General features: G+C 35.1%; 1 protein-coding gene across 1 annotated transcript in view; it reads left to right on the plus strand.

The window, feature by feature from the left end:
• Positions 1-17,663, plus strand: part of TRDN (triadin) — a 377,023-nt gene that overhangs the window by 75,379 nt on the left and 283,981 nt on the right. Inside the window, exons 3-4 of the mRNA XM_007446048.1 lie at positions 5,168-5,332; positions 6,383-6,415. Of these exons, the coding sequence (XP_007446110.1) occupies positions 5,168-5,332; positions 6,383-6,415 (198 nt within the window). The remainder of the gene's footprint in view (positions 1-5,167; positions 5,333-6,382; positions 6,416-17,663) is intronic.

Consider the following 17,663-nt stretch of genomic DNA (forward strand, 5'->3'; position numbering starts at 1 on the left):
AGGGAGAGGGCGACAAAGAGAAGGAGCCCGGCTACCGAAAAAAAAAAAAAAAAAAAAAAAAAGAAATATGTGTGTCTGGGTGTGTTTGAGAGGAAAGGGCCTCATGAAGGTATGCTTTAGGTGTGGCTCATTCCTGTATCTTCACAATCTCCCCTCTATTCCCTCTTTCCTTTCTACATGTTTATGTGTTTTCTAACTTGGAAAAACCAGCAAACTTCCCTCACCTCCCTATATCTCTATTTAGCTACATATCTTTTTGTTTCTATCCCTCTAGCCAAGCCCCTCAAAGAGACAATCTGACACTATTCTATCACTCTGCTGAAGTGTCTCGAATACACACTTGACTTCTTAATGAAAAAAATTGAACAAATGAACAAAAGAACAAATTGCATACTTAACATCTTCGTCTTGGTTAAACTTTTCAGCACTAGAACTGTTGCCTTGGTTTCCCCAAAATTGTTACACTAGCCATATATTTACTCTTTGCCTCTAATCTTGCCTCTGCCTCCTTTCTCATTCTGTGGCCAGATTACTGTAAATGGCAAATCTCATTTTATTATTCCCCTATTTAAAATTTTAGATGTCTTCCTTTAAATATAAATATGTATATGAAATAAATATAGGAAATAATGAAAGTGTAAGCCAAAATTAACAAAATTAGGTAGCTGTCAAAGAAGAGCACAGTATAGCAAGGGATTAGGATGGCAACAAAACTTTTCTTAATATGTGCTCTTAAATGGTTTTGACTTAGGGAACTTGTAAATGTCATTTTATAATTTTAAAAATTTTAAATAATTAAAATTAATCACTAAAATTTGAAAACACACTGAAGCAAACGAACCTAAATCTATATCAAGTTATTTGCATAACCAGAGAAAATAATTACTTTAAATAACTTTAAAACATACAATTCTGACTCTCTGTCCTTAGTATGATATAGTTCAATGAGGAAAAGAAATGAAAAGAGATCTAAAACTCTATTCACTGCTTTTATTGTTATTAGTAGTATTGCTGTCATTTTATTTGAAATTGTTATTGGTATACTGTAGAAAAAAATGAAGTAATTAATTAAGTTGATATCATTAAGAAATCAGATTTTCAACAGAAGAGATGTGAGTTTAATAGCAAAAATGGTGTGTGAAAATTCCAGATTTTACTTGGAAATGTCAGTATAAACACATGACTGAAATTTCATATTTCTTGGCCAAATCCAACTCAATGAGCACCCCTGCTGACCAAATTTTAGTCTCAAAATACCATTTCCCAATAAAAGGAACTGTGATTCCTTCAAGAAGTGGCTGATTCCATACTTGGCAAAAGAAAGGTACAAAACTTACTTTGGACATTTTTTTGTGCCTCAAACAAGAAACTATCAAACAAATTATGGAACAGACATGCATCTTGAAGTATTTATGGAACTGGGATTAAGAATTTAAGTATCGGGCTTCCCTGGTGGCTCAGTGGTTGAGAGTCTGCCTGCCGATGCAGGGAACACGAGTTCGTGCCCCGGTCCGGGAAGATCCCACATGCCACGGAGCGGCTGGGCCCGTGAGCCATGGCCGCTGAGCCTGCGCGTCCGGAGCCTGTGCTCCGCAACGGGAGAGGCCGCAGCAGTGAGAGGCCCGCATACCGCGCAAAAAAAAAAGAATTTAAGTATCTAGGATTTGCTTTAAAATATTTACTAAACTAGAAAAAAGAAAAGATAAATGTGGGAGAGAAGAAATGTAAATAAAACTGGTAAAATGATAACTATTGAAGCTAGGTGTCGTGGATTTGTATTGTGTCATTTTGGCTAGGATAAAACCATGTTTTCTAGAATTCCCTCCCCTACATAGTTGTGAGTTTGTGTGAGCCAGAAGGATCATTGTGTGAGAGATTTGAGAGGCAGAGGCAAGCAGGACCAGGGAGGTCATTGCAGGGGACCAGGGGCAGTTGCACACTCCTGTTGTCACTGATCCCTTGACTCACTTTGTTGGCATGGGACAGCAGCTGCTCCTGCAGCGACCCCAGCACCTCCCAGAGCTTCCTTTGGCTTCTTCACTCCTGGCCTAGGTACATATTTAGCTCCATGAGAAGGGTGACAGCTTCTCCTCTTTGAAGAGGGAAGTTTGGAGGTCTTAGGACTGATGCAGTTTCCAGTGTGTTCTCTCAACCCTCACAGGCTCCAGATTCCACTGCTTCCTTTACTTTTCGCCCATTTTTTCTTCCTGAGTGCCTCTTATTTTGTCCTCAGGCCCCAACACCACAGACATAAGTAAAAATCTTTCATAGTGTGATGAATATTAGAAGTACCATGGGAATTTTATGAATCCAGCTTTTTATTTTGCCATACTCTGAGGAGTGTTCACTGAGGGTAAGGATAAAAGGTTACAGGGAATTTCAACCTCTGTATATGGTCTGTGTTAAAAATCTAGTGGAAGGAAAATCTATGCAGAGACACTTGATTTTGAAGTTAAATCTTTTATGTAATTCAGGGCAGGTGATTACATACAACTTTTTTTTAAGTTTTTATACTTTCAAAATATAACATCTGTTATTGAGTATGGCAATATCCTGGTACTCACTCATTTGTAAAAGAAGGCATTTAAACGTAGCAAAATGAGGGCTTCCCAGGTGGCGCAGTGGTTGAGAGTCCGCCTGCCGATGCAGGGGACACGGGTTCGTGCCCCGGTCCGGGAAGATCCCACATGCCGTGGAGCGGCTGGGCCCGTGAGCCATGGCCGCTGAGCCTGCGCGTCCAGAGCCTGTGCTCCGCAGCGGGAGAGGCCACAACGGTGAGAGGCCCACGTACTGAAAAAAAAAAAAAAAAATCTATAAAAGGTTTAGTTGCATTGTATAATATTATCCCCACTGTTATAATTTGGATGTGATGTCTTAGAGAAGGGATAAGAATTAACTTGAGGACTACTATCTTTTTAAAGATATATCTATATCCATATCTATATATGTTTTTAAAGTTGTTTTCCATGTGACTAAAAGTCAGAAGCTGGTCTCAAGATAGCAAAATATTTTTTCATGAAAATAACCTGGTTTGACTATCTTAGAACCAGACAATATACATGTCTGCAAAGTGTATATATAGTGCATTTAAGCATAAGGATAATTAAACTGGTATCTATTTTGTTGGATTTTATTGTTAAGTTCCTCAGTGAACACTTAGAAAGAAGAGGAATGGGGAAATGGTCTAAGTCTATTCAGATCATAAAAATCCCATTTGCAATATTCTTCCATTAGATATAAAATATACTAGTGCTAAAAATGCCTTTTATGGTACCAGTCCAGTCCAGTTCCTTACATATAATTCTTTTAAAATTCTCAAATGCAATTATAAAATTCCACTTCATTTCCTTTCTCTAAGGTTTAATCTCACCTTTCAGACTACCATATCTTGCTCACATGACACTCTCCAGAATGCAGTGAAATAAGGTCTAAAGAGTAAAGTTATGTTGTCACTGAATCATGGAGGTAGGTTTCCCTGAGACCAGTTGTAACTTGGCATCCTTGTGATGGGTTGTGAATCCTCTGCAATTAAAAATTTCCCCAGAAATCTTATCTCTAATATTATTTGCCCCTCTCTATGGCATCTTACCCATCAACATAAAAATGGAACATTCTTCCCACTTGAACAACATAAACAGTGGAAACCCTACTATGATTCTAGTCCTTCAACTATGGCCCAATCTCTGTCATTTACTTTACAGTAAAATATACTTACTACCTCTAAATTCTTCCCATTTAGTCTTGAATGTATTTCACTGAAATTGCCCTTTGAAGGACACCAGTGACATCCTCATCATTAAATCTAAAGCTCTATTCTCAGTCTTCATCTTTCTTGATCTGTCAGCAACATTTGCCAACTGCTCACTTTATCCTCACAGAAACAACTTCTTAACTTGATATCTAGTACATTATACTCTTTTTTTTCTTCCTCTCAATCTCCCTCTGTGTCTCTTTGTCTCTGTCTGTCTCTCTTCTCTCCTTAGAATCCATTGCTGGTTCTTCCTCATCTCTCTGACTTATCTCACTGTCTTGTAAATGTTGGAGTGTTCCTAGGTCCACTCCCTTAATGATCACATTCAGTGTCATAGCTTTGAATGCTTTCTATTCTTTATTGAATTTCCAAGTTTCCGTCTTCATCTAGAACTTCATTTTTGTAGAACATATTGAGCTATACAAATGTCTACATCTCCACATAGAGGTCCAATAGACAACTCAAGTTTAACAAGTTTAAAACTCAGCTACTTAAATATTCTGCACAACAAACCCTGTTTCTCTCCAGTCCTCCCCATTTCAGTAAATGTTATTTTCATCCTTCCAGTTTCTCAAACCAAAAACCTTGAAGTTATTCCACACCCCTCTCTTTCTCTCACATCCAACAGCCATACTGTCAGTCTATACATTAATTCTATCTTTTAGATAACACTCAGAATCTGATCACACCTCACCACACAAACTGGTACCACCCATATAGAAATCACCATCTTCTTTCCCTTGGATTATGGATTATTACATTTGGCTTTTTACTGATCTCCCTGTTTCCAACCAGGCATTCTTTCAGTCTTCAGCATGGCAAATGAAGTTACATAAATCAAATCACTTTTTCCTCTGCTCAGACCTTCCAATGACTTCCTATCTCAATCAGAGTAAAAACCTAATTTTGGCATACTTAACCCTTAGAAAGTATAATATGTTGATATAATTCTAGTCCCTTAAGATGTCAAAGGGAGAAGAATCCCTGAAAAGCTTAGTTTTTAAAATTAAGAAAACATAAATCTAAAAATTTAATTATAGATTGATGAAAAATCAGGTGCAACTTAGACCATATTTCTAGATATATCATCTCTTCAATCAGATCTTAAAGGCTACCCTTAACCCTTCAGAGCAACTTTCATGTAGCTAGAATGAGAATAACAACATGTTGGAAATCCCTGATGTATCTGTTTTCTTGCTTGCATTTTTATTATTTAATCTTTTATTTCACAAACAGTTTATATCTCCTAGGATATAAGAAAGGGAAGATTTACAGACTTCAGTTTTTCCTAATTCTATCCATTGAAGTTACTAGAAGTAACTCAAATGTATTAAAAGAATAAATCAGGAAAAGCAGCTTTTCTTAGTTTCTTTGGGAATGATTACAAAACTTCTCTTTGTTTTTAATTACTTTCAGCAAGCTCTATTTCCAAGATTGGCTCAGATCCTCTAAAACTTGTACATGATGCTGTGGAGGAAACCACGGACTGGGTCTATGGCTTCTTTTCTTTGTTGTCTGACATCATCTCGTCTGAGAGTGATGAAGAAGATAATGATGATGGAGACAAGGACACTGATAAAGGTACAAAGAGCATAGAGATATATCTAACTGCTAGGACCGATGATTGATACGCATTACAATAGTTTGCTTAAGTTTAAGCACACATGAGCACTTGGGTCAGGCTAAACCAAAATGAATACACTTCAGGGTGCAAATAGCCTATCAACAGGCTGCCAAACTCAGTAAATTGGTCTCTATATGGCTTTCATCTTATAGCTTATCTGCCATTATGGCAAAGATGTCAAAATTAAATGCTACATTAGAGTAGCATTATAGTAGAGAGGGACTTATTATACAATCCTACAGAACCACAATAGAAACTCACATTTATATGCTTCTTCAGGAACAAAAAATGGCTGCTATTTCCCAAGTTTGAAAACTAAATATACGTATAAATATGTTATATGTATAATTCATATTTACAGTCAAATAGAGAAAGCAATCCTACTAAAATCACAATGAAAGTTAATTAATTGAATCAAATGGAGGTGTAGAATGGAGGGACACATTCTAAATGTCACAACAATTATGCAACTAAACTACTCTCTAGAATGTATTGATGATCAAAAGGAAATAACAAACTTAAACCACATGTAAACTGCTATTGAGTGGATGTGAAAAGAACAAAGTGTTGTAATTCTGCTTTTTAGATGGCATTTTTAAGATCAGCCTTACTCATCAGAAATTACATATTCAGCCTTGACTACCAGGAAAGCTCTTATTATTTTAGTCCTTTCTATGACTTTGTCTGAATTTGTATTTTTTGGCTCCTGTGAGAGGTTGAGATGAACAATAGAGGACTGAAATGAACATGATATATGAACTATAATGTATAATTTGGATCACTGCCACAATTTTATTGAACTCATAAAAGTGAAACTATCTCAAATGTACATAGGCAAAGTGTATACTTAAAAATTGGAATTTGGAAGGCAAAGTAATATATGAACTACTATTATCAAAACTAATAGGTGGTTTTTTAAAAATGAATGAAAGAAAGTGGGAAAATAGAGAGGCAATATTATGCTCTGCTGAAAGTTTTTCTAATTTACTGTTTTTGCCTTGGTTTAGGAGAAATAGAGGAGCCTCACTTGAAAAGAAAAGGTTAGTTGTGTTGACCTTTGAAAAAAAGTATTTTTCTTTTATGGTAATGTTGATTTTCACCATAACTTAAATAGATTTTACTTTGTTACAGACAATTTATTTTTAATGTAGAGTTTTTGTTTAATGGTTAGATTAAGATTTATAGTTAGGAAAAGAAATACTCGATTCTTTCCAATGAAGCTAATCCTATCATTTTTAAGTTGATTATTTAATTAATACCTTCTTCAGTAGATGTGCAAATCAATCTACACACTGATTAATGTGAATTTGAATTGCAGGAATGAGGGGTGAGTTCTATAGTTTTCTAAATGGCCCAGAAGATGAGGATGCCCATAATCTTTATTATTCTCACTGTGGCCAGATATATAGATTTTAAATTTTTATTCTTTTTCTCATGTTATTGTCAGTATTATTTTTCAATTTTAGGTGATATCTGTTGGACAGGGTAGCTGAGATAGTGTGGAGGATAATAATCTTGAAGGCACAGGCATATGCAGTCAGTATGTATTGTGTCATCCCAAAGCAGCAGAGTCATCTGGGTGTGCTTGGCTGTGGTTTACAGGGATTCCTTGAAGGAATAAGCAACGTCGTCAGTCACTGAATGGAATGATCATAAATCCAAAAGATGGGAGCAATACGACTGGGTAAAAGAGGTTATAACTGTGGGGCAAAAGCCTCAGAGATTTTTACAGGAAGGGGTACGAATTATGTCTAGAAGGAATAATAGGGAGCAAAGGATACCATCCTGAGGTATATTTGGTATGAGATAGAAACATAAAAGCCAGACTTAATACAGTTAGTTATTGCTGCACATGTTGGGCAATAGCTCTTGGGAGTATTTATTACAGAGGAGAACTTACTGGCCTCTGTTGCTGTCTCACTAGACCTACTGTGAATGCAAGCAGTAGGATCCAAAAATTTGGAGCTTCGGCCTTGCCTGACAGATGATGATAACCTCACTGTTTGGGATAAAATCTACTTAGTGTATGTTAATTTGGAAAATTTGTATCTGTAACTTGCCCAGTAAAAGGTAAAGTAGTGAAACTCAGGTGTGGAACTGCCATTCAGAAATGAAAGTGTTTATGAAGCTATTGAGAGCAGAAAGGATGGGTTGCCCTACTCACAAATCCATGGTGAGAACCCAAGAACTCAAGACATTCTTAAGTCATCAAATCCAGGTATGGAGAATCTAGATTAGTCTATAAACTTCTTGAGGTAAAAAGCAGAGTCTTTTTATAGCTGATCTCCAATGGATACTGCCCAGAACATAGGCAAAGTTTAAGCTAATGAGTTACCAGTGATGGTCTGGAAATTACAGCTTGTATATATATTTATTCCATTTGGATATGGAAGAGTGAAAAGCAAATATTTTCTTATTTATAAATTAAATTCTACAAGAATATCATATAAGATGATATTCTCCATAAATCAATATCTAGTATTTAATATAGAATCTGTTCATTGCTTTTTATTTGAATTTTCTGGTGGGATTATTTTAAAATTAAGTTTTATGAAATGATTAGCATAAGTTGCAAATGCATGCAAAACTGTTTAATTATTGTTTTTAAATTATTGTATTGCTTTACCAAATCAACAGAAAAACTATTAAATAGTTGTTTAAGATACTTTTAAAAAATGTCAGTAATGATCATTAGTTAAAGCAGTCTAAGGGATATATATATTTAAAAGCATGTACACTGATGTCTAAAAGGAGAATTGACTAAAATCACCTGAATATATTTTCTTAATATTATTATTTACAGAGTTACATGAGAAAGTGGACATTTAAAGCAACATCTTATACATCCTACCTTGGGTACAGAGGCTGTAATAAACATTAGTTATAAAAAAATATATTTAATTACAATTATTTTTTATTTAAAACCTTTTCTTTCGTAGAGTCATAGAAACAATGAATTTTAAATCAGTATGTGATATTTTACAAAGCATTTCTAATACATATTCTGCTTTTAAAAGTATATTTTTAATGATATTATTAGGGAAGAGATTCCATGAGCTTATCTCTATGTTATGATGAATTATTTTATAAATTCTATATTTTAAAATTGTGGTTTAAGAAGTTTTTTAGGTTTTTTTTGACAATCTAGAATTATATCCTCTTAAAATATTTGATTTTCATCTGTCTAAATGAGTCTTTATTAGTCTCTTCATTAGTACTCTTTCCAATTATCAGGCTGTGACTTTGTTTATTCAACTGTCCTGTATCTATATGAAGCATTTTATTTAAACGTGCTTAAAATGTTGGTTTCATTTGTCCAGTTATTGCTATTTTTACCAAAATAAAAATTTAGCTACCTTGTTATTTATGGGTGGAGTTTGCAGTTTTAATTTGATATGGAATAACAGTACAGTCAAATAATCTCAGGGTTGCCTGGTTTATTATTAAACAGATTATTAATATGGTTGAAATTTTTGAATCTGCTCTTCTGTGGCTTATGTTGTTATATATAAATATAGCTTTAGGGTATTAAGTGTAGTACCTAGTGTCTTTACATTCTTCATGCATATTTACTTTTCAACTTGTCAAAATTTTTAAATATTAAATTCTATTTCAAATACTCCGTGATGCAGGCTGAAGGCACTGAATCATTGTAAAATATTACATTTTTATTGTATAATTATTTAAAACATAACTATGAAAACCAATACCATTGTAAATTATATATTCTGGAACAATTCTTTGCTATGTAGGGTGGGTGTGCTTTGTTTACCTAGAATCAGCCTGTTGAGTAGCATTCTTCACACCAGGGTACCTATCATGGACATGTTAACACCACACTTTCCAAGGGATAAACGAGTGAGGATAGCATCAAAGGAATCAAATTACATTTGTATGCTTTCCTAAAATTGATCTGCCTGAGAAAATATCCAAGGTTATCATAGTAATTCTTCTATGTTACGATATAAAGAAGTGTCTTTCACACATCTTCAAATTGCTAGAATGCCAACCAAAGAGACCAATCGGCCTTCCTGTCCTATCTTGCATATATCTGCTAAAGGAGAGGCATGGTGCTGATACTCAGGTGTTCTGTGTCATGATGGGATGTTCTGAAGTCAGAGATAAGGTAGAGTGGGGAGATGGGAACAATGGCAAGTTTCATTTAATGGTTTTGCCTTTTATTTAGCTGAATAATGTGAAAGTGAATTGCTCTTGAGGGAGACTCCCTTGAGAGCAAAACAGAAAGAACATCCATAGGAAATATTGAAAGCTAAAAATGGCTTTTAAAAATTTAAATGTAAGCAGTTCTTTTCAGTTATTCTCAATATTTGTTCCTAGGAAGTGTCACTGGTTTGAAACTACTTTGAAACAATCAAAGCAGTGTAGGTTAGTGACCCTAATTCTTTTAAATATAACTGGGATATTTCTAAGGCAACCAGACTGCTAAAGATGCATTGAATAAACCCATGGATGTCACATTTCTGATTCATTTCAGACTAATTCTGTATTGTTCAAAAAGAAATTTAAAACTTACCTTATGTAATTAATTATATTATGAAATACTTAATCTAAATGATGTCAAACCTTATCATATATCATTTAATATAAAATGTTTAATATTTTGTACCTCCTATTGACAAAAAATTAAATTATATACTATTTGCAGGACCATTTCACTATGTGTATGTATATATATATAGATGTTTGTATGTATATATATACATAATATATTATGTATCATTTATTCATTATATGTTTTTTATTATATGTATTTTCTACCTCCTACTAACAAAAACCCCCCACTATATGCTAGCTAGCTGCTCAATAAATATATATATGTAAATGTATAGATTTAATATATATTCTACTTTGCCTATAAATTATAAAATTTTATCATGATATCTAACAAAGTTATTTCTTTTATATTTGCAACTTTAAAAATTATTCCCAAAAGTAAAACATCAAAATTTGGTATCCCCCTAACATGTATATTTCAGGAATATCAAACTTTTAAAAATACTCCTAGCTCCATAAATAACTAAAAATTTTACTTATATGGTACCTGACATTAGTTCAAGTAAAATAATGTGCAGCGGAATATTGGTTTGTCTTGTTTTATAACTTATTGTAAAATAAACATATTATATTAAATCCAAATAATTTAAATATGTTGCAAAATTTATTACTTTCATAATAATTTCCTCAAAATACACACTAAAATTTTTTTTTGAACTGAAAAGCAAAATTATATTTTTTTGAAAAAGGGTAAGTTTGATTTACGTAAGAAATTTGAAAACAAAGGCTGGCTTTGCCCATTAGTTAACATGGCAAACATTTTCCATAAATTAAGTGAGCGGCAGCACCAAAGTTTAGATGAAATATACCTAAAGCAAGAATTACAATTGAAACATAAAGCAATATCATTTTATCCTAAATTATTACATTATACAATTTTTATTGAGTTATAATTAACATACAATATTATATTAGTTTCAGGTGTACAAAATAGTGATTCAGTATTTTTATGCATTATGAAATGTTCACTGCAGTAAAACCAGTTACCATCCATCACTATACAAAGTTGCTACAAAATTATGGACTATATTCCCTATGTGTACTTTACATTCCTGTGATTTTTTATTTTATGGCTGGAAGTTTATACTTCTTAATCCCTTTCATCTATTTCGTCTGGCCCTCTCCCCACACCCCCTCAGTAATCACCAGTTTGTTCTCTGTATCTATTGGAATCTAAAACATAAAATAAACAAACAAAACAAAGCAGAAACAACAAAAAACAAGCAACCAAATTAAAAAATGGGCAGAGGAGCTAAATAAACAGTGTATTTTAAAACGAAGTTAAAAATATATGTCTATTCAGCATAGGCAGCTTAGTATTTTTCTATTTCTTTTTCAAAAAAAAGATACTGATTTCTCACAAGCCTAATATGATTTTTCTTTCATAGTTCTGTATTAGCATTCATGTAAAGTGGACTTTTCAGATTATGTAAACATTCATAAAAGTATAATTTTTACTGGGGATAGAGCTTTTTAATTTTTTGTGCTAACATTTCTAAGTGCAACGTAATGGATATACTTATCTCTTTTTACAGTTTATTCTTAAACCTTAGTCTATAATAAGTCTGTATATAAGAATAATCATTACAGCATTTATGTTCTTTGAAATATGTAATTTTAGGAGACAATAATAGTCTCTTAACAAAAAATTACATTTATAATGTCACTTTCTGACATCTAGCTTTAAAGTTAAGAAAGAATACTTTTAGTCCTTCGGACCCATACGTGCTCATTTTTTTGGGAAGGAAAAATTGATCTTCAATTTTGGGGACATGGTGCCCTTATGAGATAAATTATCACTTGCCTTTGTGGAAAGAGCCAAAATCCCCTGTACATTATGTTGAATTTCCTTGCTTTCCAACTACTTGCTCTTTGAACTAAGGAACCATCTTGAAGTTTGAACAGGACCCAGATATGAAGGGTGATATTCTGTGAAATTGTTCCTGATGCATATATGTCAATGGCAGAGGAAGAAGCTCTTCTTTACTTAGAGCAAAACAAATTACATTCTCCTTATAATCGTGTTTTAAGATTTCCCTAAAGCTCCTGGGGTTGAAAAGAGCCCAGTAAATTTAAACTCAGTTCTTTCATTGTGTACTTTTCTCACTTTATTGAAATCCACATTAGCTCTTTGCAGTCAGGGTGAATAAGGAAGAACCAGGGAATCTGAGCATCATAAATATTCAAGACTTTAGGATTAGGCCATTCAGAAGGTTGTATCAAGTCACTGGGAGTAAGATAGATGGACATGTTTCTGTGCCAGAGATTTCATTACATCCATCTTTGTTGGCAGCTTCAGTGCCTTACCCCAGGCAGAACTTTAAGTGTCTGAAAAATACTGTGAGTGAAAAAAGGAGGGAGAATGGAAAGGTGACTAAACTTGTTAAAATTCGTAGCCTCAGAATACTGGTTACCAGGTTGGCCCTAGTAACACTGTTAAGTAGATTCATTCATCTTTGGACTACTCCTCTAAATAAGTCTAGATTAAAACTCAGCTCCGTAACTGCACTGCTGCATATTGCCCTCAGGCTGCGTAAGGAACTCACTGCTTTATCTTCTGGTTGTCTTTCCCAATATTGATCAGACCTGTGAGGACAAGGGGCAAAACGCAGAGAGAGCAGACAGTGAGACTTGGTGATGGGATCAGAATGAAAAAGGCTGAGGAGAGATCTGATGAATGATCCAGAGACTTACTTCTCTAAGGACTTGCAGCTGTAGTGAACCCTGGGCCCAAAAGAGCTCATTTCTATCAAGGCAAGCAAACTGGAACCACAGTGATGGAAATAATACTGGTAACACTGGAGCCTGAAGGAGCAAGCCAATGAAAGCAAGGGATTAAATTTTGGTGCCGACATCATGGAGAATAAAAAGGCTGAGACAGGACTTCCCTGGTGGCACAGTGGTTAAGAATCCGCCTGCTAACGTAGGGGACGCGGGTTGGAGCCCTCGTCCAGGAAGATCCCACATGCCGCGGAGCAACTAAGCCTGTGTGCCACAACTATTGAGCCCACGTGCCACAACTACTGAAGCCTGGCGTGCCTAGTGCCCGTGCTGCGCAATAAGAGAAGTCGCCACGATGAGAAGCACACACACCACATCAAAAAGTAGCCCCCCGCTCTCTGCAACTAGAGAGAGCCCACGTGCAACAACAAAGACCCAGCACAGCCAAAAATAAAATAAATTAAAAAAAAAGAAAGGCTGAGACAGCTCGACTCAGGCCCAACCATTTTAAGTAGCTCCTGTTGGAGCAAGAATAATCTCAAGGTTGCTGCATTCCTATCTGGAAATAAGATTGGGTGTGTAATTGAGAAGCCTGTGAATGAGAAGTTGTTAGCTTTATATGTATTCCAGATTCTTTTCAACTCTGTACGTTCCGTTTTTCAAAATCACGAGATTTTGGTTTCTTTTGGAAAAAAGTAAGTCCAGTTAAGACATCATTTGAATCTGATGTACAGAGTTGAGAATCACTGGTAATTTTTGTTTTGCTTTTTTTTTTTTTTTTTTTTTTTTTTTTTTTTTTTTTTTTTCTTACCTAACATGTAGAACAAAAGAAATGGAAATTTTGAACGCTTTCAAGTTAGGTGGAATAGCATATCCCACTTTTAACTCCTGTACCAATATTTTTCTGTTGAAATGAACATGATATTTGACTGTCAATATTTTATTATAGGCGTAATTGTCAATTATATAATGTCAATTTATAGTTGACATATTTTATATAAACATCTGTGGATAAGTTAAGGCAAAGTATTAAAAATGCACAGTGTTTTAAATTTTATTATTATTTAGCTTTACAGTGTTCCAGAAAAACAATATTAAAAAACCCTAACTTATTGGCACCCATATTGATCACTGTAGGAAGAAATGCTTTAAAAATGCATTGGTAGGGGCTTCCCTGGTGGCGCAGTGCTTGAGAGTCCGCCTGCCGATGCAGGGGACGCGGGTTCGTGCCCCGTTTCGGGAGGATCCCATATGCCGCGGAGCGGCTGGGCCCGTGAGCCATGGCCGCTGAGCCTGCGCGTCCGGAGCCTGTGCTCCGCAAATGGGAGAGGCCACAACAGTGAGAGGCCCGCATAACGCAAGGAAAAAAAAAAAAAAAAAAAATGCATTGGTAACATGCTTTTAAGTTTCCTCCATGTCTTTTCATGGCTTGATAGTGTATTTCTTTTTAGTGCTGAGTAATATTCCATTGTCTGGAGGTACCACAATGTATTTCTTCATTCACCTACTGAAGGACACCTCGGTTACTTCCAAGTTTTAGCAATTATGAATAAAGTTCCTTTAAACAAACAAAAAAACAAACAAAAAACCCTACTACCTTTGGTACAAGTGTTGCAGTTTACAATACCTTTCACATACATTTTTAAATTTCCACAAATAGTAAAATTCTGCAACTTTCTCCAGCATTTCTAATAGAAAGTAAAAAGCTAGAGAAATGCAACATTTTACTGTCCCAAATTTTCAACCACACTCATTTTAGTGTTTAAATCATTTATGCATCATGTCTTAAAGAACTGGTGAGATACTATCCACCACAACTTTCTATATTGTGCAAGAGTTGATAGCTTATAATCTTGCTTAAACATTTATTTTTTAATTCAGTATATATTTATCAAGTGGTTAGTATATGCCAATTATTATTGAAAATTTACTGTGGAACAAAATAGACATAGTTTTTGCCCTCATCAAATTTAGAATTTAGTGAGGGAGACAAGTAATAATAATAATAGCCAATATTTTACATGATGCTTATTAGATATCAGGTGCTGCTCTAAATCCTTTACATTTTAACTTATTTTAATCCTCATAAATCTATGTGGTAGGTACTATTATTAACCTCATTTTACAGATGAGGAAGTGAAGTTCACACAACTAGTAGGTATGAGAATTAAATTTGAATGAAGCAGATTGACTCAAGCATTAGTTATCTTAAACACTAAGCTGCATTTTAATACATGCCAGCGATGACAATATTTTTGTATAGATCTTTTAATAGCTTATGTATGTCTAGATTTTCCTAACAAAATGCATTTTTTTTTTTTCTTTTTGGCGGTACGCGGGCCTCTCACTGTTGTGGCCTCTCCCCTTGCGGAGCACAGGCTCCGGACGCACAGGCTCAGCGGCCATGGCTCACGGACCCAGCTGCTCCGCGGCATGTGGGATTTTCCTGGACCGGGGCACGAACCCGTGTCCCCTGCATCGGCAGGCGGACTCTCAACCACTGCGCCACCAGGGAAGCCCACGAAATGCATTTTTAATTACACTAGAATACTATTGATTTATGCCATCTTTTGTACGACAGTTATTCAAATAATCATTTAATGACCATTGCAATCCAGAAATAATGAATACTCTAAATAATACTAATATTTATTTTTTTCTCAGCAAAAGAATACATTATTATATCTGCTTCTCTTGTTTCCTAGCACTTCACAAGTCTGGTGCTGAGACTAATACCTCTTCAGAGACATTGGACTGTAACCCAATTGCTTATTTGGCATTAGACTTTAGAAAAACAGCCTGATTTAGGAGGGTATATTTTTTGGTTATCACCGTTGAGTTATAAAGCATGAAAACCAGAGTTTAAATTCTTTGAGTTCCTTTAATTAAAACAATGCATTAAATTGAGTTATTTGTAGTGAGGTGGATGGACCTAGAGTCTGTCGTACAGAGTGAAGAAAGTCAGGAAGAGAAAAATAAATACGGTATACTAACACATATATATGGAATCTAAAAAAAAAATGGTTCTGAAGGACCTAGGGGCAGGACAGGAATAAAGATGCAGACGTAGAGAATGGACTTGAGGACATGGAGAGGGGGAAGGTTTAGCTGGGATGAAGTGAGAGAGTGGCACTGACATGTATACACTACCAAATGTAAAGTAGATAGCTAGTGGGAAGCAGGGGCATAGCACAGGGAGATCAGCTCAGTGCTTTGTGACCGCCTGGAGGGGTGGGGTAGGGAAGGTGGGAGGGAGATGCAAGAGGGAGAGGATATGGGGATATAAGTATACGTATAGCTGATTCACTTTGTTATACAGCAGAAACTAACACAACAATGTAAAGCAATTATACTTCAATAAAGATGTTTAAAAAAATAATAAAATAAAGCCTAGCATGATGAAGTATTGGTTTTAGAATGGGAGATGAATAATAACAATAAGAATCTAAAAGGAGACTTCTACTCTTTTCTCCACTTCTCATATTCACATATACTTCCCTACAGATAGTGAGAAAGGGGATAGGGGAAAACCAGGACTAGTGAAAGAAGTCAGAATACACTTCCCATCTTCTGTGGAAGTAACTTGCCCCTTCTCTTGAGTGCCCCTCATATCATAATGGACAGAGTAAACACTAGTGGAGAACTGATACATTAGGTAAGGTTACCAATAACTCAGGAAAACAAAGGGATCCTTTTCATTGCTTTCTGACACATTGAGCTAACTGTCACTCTTTTCTCCATTTATTTTTCCCTTCTCCAGTTATCAAAATTCAAATTGACAATTGTACCTTTAAGGACCTTGGACAGTCTCACACTTGGATTGAGATACTTTGACCTCTGTGCTTTCTAAGCCACAAAACAATCTTTGAGGTTTACTGTTACCAAAATGGCTTATCATTCCAACTAGAATCTGTTGCTGAGACTTATCATGTTCTCAGGTTGGACTCTAACCTATTGGCAAAGCACGTACATTTGGAGGTAAATAATGACCACTTTGACCTTCTTTGTCCCTTGTATCCAGAATTGGTTCAGTTTAAGTGAACTGTTATTAAAGAATGCAAAAGGTTAAATGAAATTTAACCTACTATACATTACTGTTATGTTGCATAAGGTAGAGGCATTTACCTGTCTATAGAAATTATTGAATAACTAGAAGATAGTATTAATATAAGAAATTTTATTTTTCTTTGAAGTTTGCCGAAAAACATAGGGCAATAAATTTCCACTTACTGACTTGACTCTTTTACATTTAATTTTCCATTCTTACACAAATAGTTCTTTGCGGGCAAGAATAATTGAGAGTAAAATATTAGGCATCATCTGCTTATGAGAAAAATATCCTTCTGAAGTCTAAATTGGTATCATGCCGTTACTCAATTGGGCAGGAGCCTGAATGGTCATCATTTCCTGGCTAAAGTGTAAGGAGACAGAACTAGCACACTGTGTAGAGGCTACATTGGATTCTTTGGACATCTGTTAGCCAGAGACAGTGACCATAGTGATGTAATACAATCCCCAAAGAAAATGTAATGTTGCAATAAAACATGCAGAGACATTTAGTTTATCCTTAAGTTTGAACTGTAGGCGCAGAAAATTTTTCCTTCTTCCTGTCTAGGTTCTATGGCTGGTCTAATAATTAAATTGATATAAGACAGATTATAGGAGAAAAATAAACATTGTTCATACATACGGGAGCCCCATAAAAATATGAGACTCAAAGGGCAGCCAGGTAATTGAGACAATATAAATGACATCCTGAGCTAAGGAAAATAGGAGAGGTCTGAGTATACAAAAGGAAGGAAGGCTATTCACAGGAAGGGAGAGTAGGCCTTTGGAAAACAAAGTGTCCCGTTATGCAGATAAGTTTCTTGGTATCACTGGTAATAGCTCTCTCCTTGGTACAGGCCCCCTTTCCAATGTAAATTTAGGCAGTTGAGGGGAAGGTTAAGAGCGTTTACTGCTGGGCATTTTTTTTTTTTTTTTTTTTTTTGG

This window comes from Lipotes vexillifer, unplaced genomic scaffold, assembly GCF_000442215.2.
Source record: "Lipotes vexillifer unplaced genomic scaffold, Lipotes_vexillifer_v1.1 scaffold368, whole genome shotgun sequence".
Classification (NCBI taxonomy): Eukaryota; Metazoa; Chordata; class Mammalia; order Artiodactyla; family Lipotidae; genus Lipotes; species Lipotes vexillifer.